The following is an 8,064-nucleotide window of genomic DNA, read 5'->3' as shown; positions in this document are numbered from 1 at the left end:
TATTCCAACTTTTTATATTTTCTTATTTAACTGTTATAAAAGTATATATAGTTATAATATACTGTAGTTGTATATAGTTAATATACAGGTATATAGTTAAAATTTGTTAATATAAATCAATTAATAATTTATTAAATATGACTAATGCAAAAAATACATATATAAATATATAATAGACATGTAAAATATATAATAAATATGTAATTTATATAAAATTATAGCTTGTTGTTATTAATATTATTATTATTATAATTGTATACCAGTAAAATAAACAGAGCAACATTTTGAAAGTGCCTACTTATTGTTTTATAATTATGTTTGCACATTAAATTGAGATTACCACAAAAATAACTGCACCTTTAAGTAAACTCTTTCCGTGGTTTGGTTTTATGCGTGTGTGCTTACATAATCTTGTGTGAAGTCGATGAGATTCTGTAGGTCAATGTCGTCTCTGTAGGCTCTAATATTGTTGTTGATGAAGAACTTGAGCTGGTCTTTAATCCAGTCCTTAAAGACAAACGCCAAGACTCCCGCTGTCAACTCCAGGAAAAATATGATTCCCAGAAAAACGGAAAACTGCGGGAGAGGACAGCAGAGTTCTTGTTACACAACTCATGATGGATAATATCAGCTTTAAGGGTCTCCAATAAATCAAGAATGTGTTATATTCCCACGACAGAATAAACTAAGTGAATTTTCTCTGGTTTATAATTCCTAACCCTGCCAACAGATCTCAACACATTTACAGAGAAATTAACATTTTTTTGGAGATGACGCAGTTCTCCTTATTTCCCTTTCACATATTTTGCAACGTACATCTCCAACTGCACACACAATTTTGTATTTTGTACAAAGTACAGTGAGTAACAATTTGTCACTGTGACCACAATGAATACTTCCAGACTGACATCACAGTTCATCTGGTGATTCCAGATGTTTAAAGAAAGCCTCCGTTACCCTACAGAGGAAACGGGCCTCTTGTAATACTTTCGCAACACCACTCTTGACATTCTCACAAAGCTCTCACAGCATCCTCTCTCATATAAAAGGAGTAACACAGACCACCAGAACCTGCGTGAGAGGAAGTTCACACACTTTCAAACCACATTCAAACCAGTCAATCCCACCGATCTACGTAGTTACTCATATCCAGCCATTCAGAAACGTGATTACCCACCTGCACTCTCTATTCACATTTGTCTACTGAGATAAGCATTCTATTTACAGTATTTGCAAGGCAGGAATGTATGCATTAGGAATTAAGTATTAAACTTTTGCAATTAATTCAGCTAAAACCACTTCACACCCAAAATGATATGGCTGCGAAGACTCTCTTTTGGAACCTTTATTATTAATGTACATTGCAAAACAGGGCACAGAAGCTGCATTATGTGTAGAACGCTTCTCATGCACAACAGACAAAGATAACAAGATGTGTGCCAAGTGAAATGACAATAAGTTCAAGGCACTTATGCCAAACTAAAGCCTGATAAAAGTTTGATTCTTACACGTTTTGTTCCTCATGATAATCTTCACAAAAGAACACAACTTTTATGAATTTTGAAGCCTAAATACAGCATAGCTGAAAAGCTAAACATATGCTATAACCCAACTACACCATGGTTGCACGACTTTAACTTCATCTTCATTAAGCCTCCAACACCTCTTTTAGCCTCGATTTAAAAAAAAGTTTTACTTGAAAGTCAAATATAGTTTGCAAGGGCGCGATCGAGGCTGTGAAAGCGGATTAGTGAATATACGAGTTTTCCTGTTCAGTGTGTTCAGTTAGCAACCGCCTTTTAGTGATGGGTGCTTTTTAAAGCACTGCCTCATGAAGCTTCAAAACCTTTTTGTTTCGAATCACTGGTTCGAAGCGCGTATCAAACTACCAAAGTCTATAGTTTTTACCTGATCTCGAATCAGTTTTATTAATTTGTAGATGTTTTAATGAGACATTTGTATAATTAATAGGAATAATAACAGTTAATTGTCTTTTATTGGCATGTTTAGCTGAGCCATCCATAAAACAAACAAGCCCTGAAAATTGATAAAAGAACACACATTATACAGACACTTCATATTTAGTGGTATTGATTTGATTAGTTAATTGCGTTTGACGGATTATAGTTTCAATAACACATTTGCAATGAATTTGTAAAAGCTGTTTTTATGGATCTTTGGCCTGAGTTTTCAATGCATTTACACCATTTTGACCAGCAAAAGTCACCAGCTTGTGGTGTTTTGAGAGCTTCAATTTGGTTCAATTGATTTGAAGCTCTGAAAAGCATCCTTTCTCCCATCACTACTGTCTTTGTCAAGACAAGGGGAAAAAAAAAACAGTGGGGTATTACCGATGTTTTTATGAAAATATCTTGAGGTTGTGTTAACCACACCCCTTATTTCAGGCTTTTAACCAAAAATCCATTCAAAAAACCCACTGACTTCGGGACAATGGAACCGGAAGTACCAAATGTCAACTCGTTTCCAGGTTTTGGCCTACAAAAAATCAATCATCCTGGTAGAACTCTATGTTCTTCCTGAAGTTTCAAAACTTCCGTTTTTTCGAATGTACCCAAATTTATCATCTTGTGATATACAAACTATTTAAATCAGCAGTGAAGCCATGAACCACACTATGGACACTCATGCTTTATGTAAAATCTAGAGCATAACATATTCATGGCAGATGGCAGGTGCACAAAATATATACTATTGTTCAAAATCTCTGCTTGAACTCAATGGTAAAGACTAAATATGACATACAAACTTAAGAAGGAAGGAGTTTTCCCTCAGAGCACCGATGCATCCTGCGAAGCCGAGCACGAACATCACCCCACCCACCACGAGAAACAGCCACACGGGATCAAACCCGCCCAGATCTGTGATGGAGGATATGTTGGAGAGAACCCCCTGATGGAAATACAAATGGGAACAAAACTGAGAATAATAACTTGATTTCTATTTAACGAGAACAAGATCTCACTTGATTAGATTCATATATGAAGTGCTTGTAAAAAGATGGGCTTCACTCACTTTCTCACTCCAGGCCCACAGAGCCACGGACAGGAACGCCACCCCGAGCAGCTAAAGAGTGTATATTTGTGTGTCAGATAGAGTTAGACATCAGATCGTCACTATAAATGAAATTTTGTTAGTGGTTACATTCACATTTTTATAGCTTTTTTTGATGGCAAAAAAACACCTGTCACATGGGTTGTGTCTCAAAACCTAGTAGGCTGCCTGTGCAGACAGCATGTTTGGAACAGCAGAAATCATTTTTGGCCATCATTAACATCAGTGTTGGGCAGTAACTAGTAACTAGTTACAGTAATAATATTACTTTTTGCAGTAACTAGTAGTGTAACTAATTACTAATAAGATTTCAGTAATAATATTACAGTTACCATCCATAAAACAGCTTGTTACTAGTTAATTTTGATGCCTCAGCCCCTACTGATTTGAAATCCAACAATCAAATAATTCCTAAATTTATTTTCATAATTTTCACGACTCGCACAGGCACATGAAGTCACAAGTGCATCAGGAAAGCTTGGAATATGGTGTTCTGAACACATATGTGTAAGTTGTGGAATTATGGAAGTTGTGGCATTACTTTACTCTGGCATTACATGGCTTGCCCACCCACATCCCTCTGACCCCGATATAAATTATATTACTACAATTAAAAATCTTATGAACTTATGTGATTTCTTTTGATAAAATACTTCATGAAATGTAATCATATATGGGTAACTGATAAATTATAACTACAATTAGCTTCAAGCTACACATGACAATTAATACATCACTTTTACTTAAAAGTCACTATCAATCACCATAGGTGTTTGTAATAACTTCTGACTGCGATCCACTGTCAAATGATAGGGCAGAAATAAATATATTGATAGTAACATTTTAGAAGAATTTTATGGGGAAGATACACAATTACAACTTCTGTGGGGCATGAGTTAAAAGTAATGTAACTAGTAGTGTAACTAATTACTGTTGGCAGAAAGTAACAAGTAATAATATAGTTACTAATAACTAGTAAAGAGTAATAAATTACATTTTTGGAGTAACGAGCCCAACACGGATAAACATGTTAGAAACATTCAAACCGCATTTTGTTTAGGATAACAGCATTTCTAACATTTTAGCAGCATTTGTTAAAAGCATAAAGAGTGTTTGGAAAGTTTGAACATTATTTCTTAGTAACAGAAGAGCATTCGTAAAATTCTTAATGCATTTCTGGAGCTCATAAGCTCGTTTGGAATGTTCAAACTGCGATATCTGTGCAAGATAATTAAGCTACTTTTGGAACGTTAGCATATATTTTTTTTGTATCGTGGCATTTAAAAAATGTAACGTTAACGGATGATGCCCTAAATGAGCGTCCGAACATTCTACACAATTTAGGGGTGAATTTAGAACGTTCGACAGATTTTGGCCATCATAAACGCGTTTGAAACGTTCGACAGTGCTGTCTAGGTATTTACTCATTAGGTTTTGAGGTAAAGCCAATGTGTCAGACACCCAGATGTTGGTTTAATGCAAACCACAGGCGACGAAATGTAAAACTGTTCACTCACAGCTCGCACACAATGTCAACAATGCACTACTCACCCAAAATATAATGTTAAATCCAAATATAAAGTATTTGATGCAACAACCCACTTCGTGCACGCTGAAGTGTTTTCCTGACATACTTGCGTTTGATAAAACAGAGAAATTCCTCCCGGTTATTATTAATGATGGAGAAAAAAATCGCCTACCAACTAGAGAACTCGCTTCTTCCTTTTACACCATATTTATGACATTTCTACAGACTGGCCGGCAATGCCACACTCGGCTTTGTATATATTTCTTGCTTCTTAGAAAAAAACAAAATAATTATTGATAAAAAAAATTATAATAATTCCAGAGAATAACGGGACGAGCGGTCCTCTGCAAATAAAGATTCGAGAGTCACTTCCGGCTAAATGAATTATGTCATAACACGGTTTTTCAAAATAAAGGTTCCATAATTGGAGCTAAATTAGAAAGAAAGAGCTTCAACATGTGGGCTTGATAATTACATAACTGATAAAATCGCGAATATTTATAATTATAATAAGATTTATGTCTATTATTATCTAGAGAATTATTATGAAATATGAAAAAGTACAATATGCATGTGTAAATACATTGTGACATATAGTGAAATCATCTAAAATACATTGTGCAACTTTATTTTTTATTTATGCTTTTAAATTGTGTAATGAGAAATTTCAATGTCTAATTCTCAGTTGTAGCAGTATCATTTCTGAAAAAACTTTAGACGCAAAATCAGATGGATTTCTTGTTAAAAAACATCTATGTAGGGTAATTTTGCAAGGAAAAGATGATCTTCTGTTCTGAGGTGCATGTGTTTGTATTATCACGCTCTGGACTGCAAAATTATAAAACCTTATTTGCGTAAAGTACAAACTACCATAGCAACACTTTATAAGCACCCTGCATGAACAAGATAAATGATAAGTAAATAATTCTATCTTATACAAATCAATGGACAGTGCACATTTTAAAATATTTTGTAAGTGAATTTCTATACATTAATATCGGTTACACTGTTACACAGAATTATTCAATGCTGTTTGATAATTTTTAATATTCAGTAAAAATCCAGTTAAATTCAATTTCACTACAAATATTTAAATAAAAATCACATTTTTCCCATTGTTGCAGACAGTGCTGATTCTATTGAGCAAATTGTAAAACACATGTAAAATATGTATTCCTTGAAATTCATTGAAGTGTTCACAGTAATGATTTTTTTCAATGAAACCTTATTTGAAAAAGACTACAATTTCTTAATAAGTAAACTTCATTTTAAAACATTTAGGCACATAAATTATTGCTTCAGCACTTCTGATGACAACGCTGTTTGCAAACTTTTTACTAGGTGTGTTAATTAAAATATTTAACCATCATTCATTTTATAATTCCAGTTTCCAGAACTGTATGTTCTTCAATAAAAAAAAAAAAGCTGTTGTTCTGGACAAATTAAAATGAAATGTCAAGTTTATATGTTGTACATCATTTGCTGAGGGCCCCTGGTGGACTTTGTCCCCTTTGTTTAAGAACCACAGATGTGAATAAGAAAAAAAAAAAAAAAAAGATGATCCCTCCTCCTCCAGAGCTGACGGTGTAAGCGAGTGCTCGAGACAGGAAGGACTGCTGAGCACTGAATGCTAACAAGGGGGAGAGAGAGTAGTACATGTCCACGGCGAGCGGAAAGGTGGGGGGGTTCAACAGCGAGATATGGAGAAATACAATTAACCTGCAATGTGCCAACGCCAAATTCACGCCGATCACAACCATCCTCACCACCGATCATCATCCTCATCCTCACCGCCACCAACAGCGCGACCGTCCTCGTCTTTTTTCTACTAAGTGAAATGTATCGGGACTGCATGGGATTCTTTTTCTGACAATGGAGATTGAGAATATCGTGGCCAACACCGTGCTGCTGAAGGCGAGGGAAGGTAAGAGACGCGCAATGGCGCAATCAATTATCGCTGAACGCGTTTTAATGAATCCCGTATTAACTTGATCGTGGACGAGGCTGAATTCAGCGTCTTATTGGATCTGAGAATATTCGCTACATCTGTATACAGTCTTGAATGAGCCTCTTCAAGAGTCCTCTCTGTTGAATAGCATCTCATTAAGTATGCTAGTACGCACTTACTATGCTCAGTCTGCTCTGTCAGACCCCTAATGGAGGTTACTATGTATTTTTCCCTGGATTCATTACGCAGAGACCGCAGTGTACACCCATCCCCGTCACTTCACCTGGGAGGGAGGTTGAACTGCAGTTGTAGGCCGCAAGGTTGCCCCTCTCTCTATCTGCGCACAAAGAAGTACACTGTGATATGAGTGAGGTCGGTGTGCTCCTTACTGGACCACGGTCTTATCTGTGATAAACTGGGTATTATTGGACCACTCGATTCTGATTGGTCAAGCGCGGGATTGAGCGGTCAAATATTTGTTTGTTTGTTTATTTATTTATATATTTATTTATTATCACTGCCAAACATGTTATTTCATCGTTGCCCATGGCAACGTACCGGCGCTGCTTTTGTGTCTCGCGTATGAATCCGTCTACTGCTCTTCTTGTCAACAAGTTTGGCGAATCAAAACGTTTAGTACGAACGCTTGCTATAATAAATGACAGTATAACAGATGACAGTATTCATTTTAAAGTCGGCATGAAATGAAAATTCAAATATTGTTTAAATGCATTTTATAGGTCTTATTGTAAACAGTTAATCTGTGCATTTGTCTTGTTTTTTTAACCTCAATTTTTAAATAAAAATGTCATAAGTGGATCTTCTTGTAAAAACAGCAGACTTTCTGGTGACATACACAGGGTTGCCATGTCTGCATAACAAAACCAGCCCAATTGCTACTCAAAACTAGCCCAATCAGTGGGGGAAATTGGCTATAAAAATCGTGTTCGGGGTGGGAGGTCCTCCTCAGTCATAATCGAGTTTTGGTGGGAGGTGTGGTTTGCTTCAACCCAAGTATGTATAGCTGCAGCCCGGAGACCTCCAAGTGGGAGGGACTTACGCTGCAAGTAGGTTGGGAGACCTCCAAGTGGGAGGGACTTACTCAGCAAGTAGGTTGGGAGATCTCCAAGTGGGAGGGACTTACGCCACAAGTAGGTTGGGAGACCTCCAAGCATAGGCGCGAGAAGTGGAGGTGCTGAGGGTGCTGCAGCACCCCCTGTTTTTTTCTATGGGCAACTGTTTAACTGTTGGGAATAAAAATAAAAAAATCGGAGTGTCTATTTACACTAAGTGCAAATGGCCCGCCTTGTTGGCAGAGGCCATTTACACTAACTCCACCCACCAACGTGTGATTGGGCTAGTCAACATTACAAAAGACGGTCATCAGTCATCAGATTCAGTGGCATAGATGGTAAAGCTTGTGTCATACTCCTTTTGATGCGATCGACCCAGGTTCGAATCTGCCTTTTGGCAAACATTTTTTCTCCCTTTTCAAATTTCAAATCACATCAGAAAA

General features: G+C 36.5%; 2 protein-coding genes across 4 annotated transcripts in view; one reads left to right on the top strand and one right to left on the bottom strand.

Annotated features, from left to right (window-relative positions):
- The window catches only part of LOC107758863 (tetraspanin-5-like), an 8,324-nt gene extending 3,358 nt beyond the window's left edge, over positions 1 to 4,966 (bottom strand). Inside the window, exons 1-4 of the mRNA XM_016576692.1 lie at positions 4,624 to 4,966; positions 3,034 to 3,084; positions 2,764 to 2,910; positions 406 to 576 (exon numbers count right to left, since the gene is read on the bottom strand). Coding sequence (XP_016432178.1) covers positions 406 to 576; positions 2,764 to 2,910; positions 3,034 to 3,084; positions 4,624 to 4,704 — 450 coding nt within the window. The 5' untranslated portion in view covers positions 4,705 to 4,966. The remainder of the gene's footprint in view (positions 1 to 405; positions 577 to 2,763; positions 2,911 to 3,033; positions 3,085 to 4,623) is intronic.
- A 1,194-nt stretch (positions 4,967 to 6,160) lies between these two features.
- Positions 6,161 to 8,064, top strand: part of LOC107758889 (G protein-coupled receptor kinase 4-like) — a 30,884-nt gene continuing 28,980 nt past the window's right edge. For all 3 annotated transcript variants that reach the window (XM_016576723.1, XM_016576722.1, XM_016576721.1), the window contains exon 1: positions 6,161 to 6,524. In XM_016576723.1, the coding sequence (XP_016432209.1) occupies positions 6,473 to 6,524 (52 nt within the window). In that variant the 5' untranslated portion in view covers positions 6,161 to 6,472. The remainder of the gene's footprint in view (positions 6,525 to 8,064) is intronic.

Source organism: Sinocyclocheilus rhinocerous, unplaced genomic scaffold (assembly GCF_001515625.1).
Source record: "Sinocyclocheilus rhinocerous isolate Xijiao unplaced genomic scaffold, SAMN03320098_v1.1 scaffold1435, whole genome shotgun sequence".
Taxonomy (NCBI): Eukaryota; Metazoa; Chordata; class Actinopteri; order Cypriniformes; family Cyprinidae; genus Sinocyclocheilus; species Sinocyclocheilus rhinocerous.
Note: the sequence above shows the minus strand (reverse complement) of the source record. Positions and strands in the feature narration are given on the sequence as shown.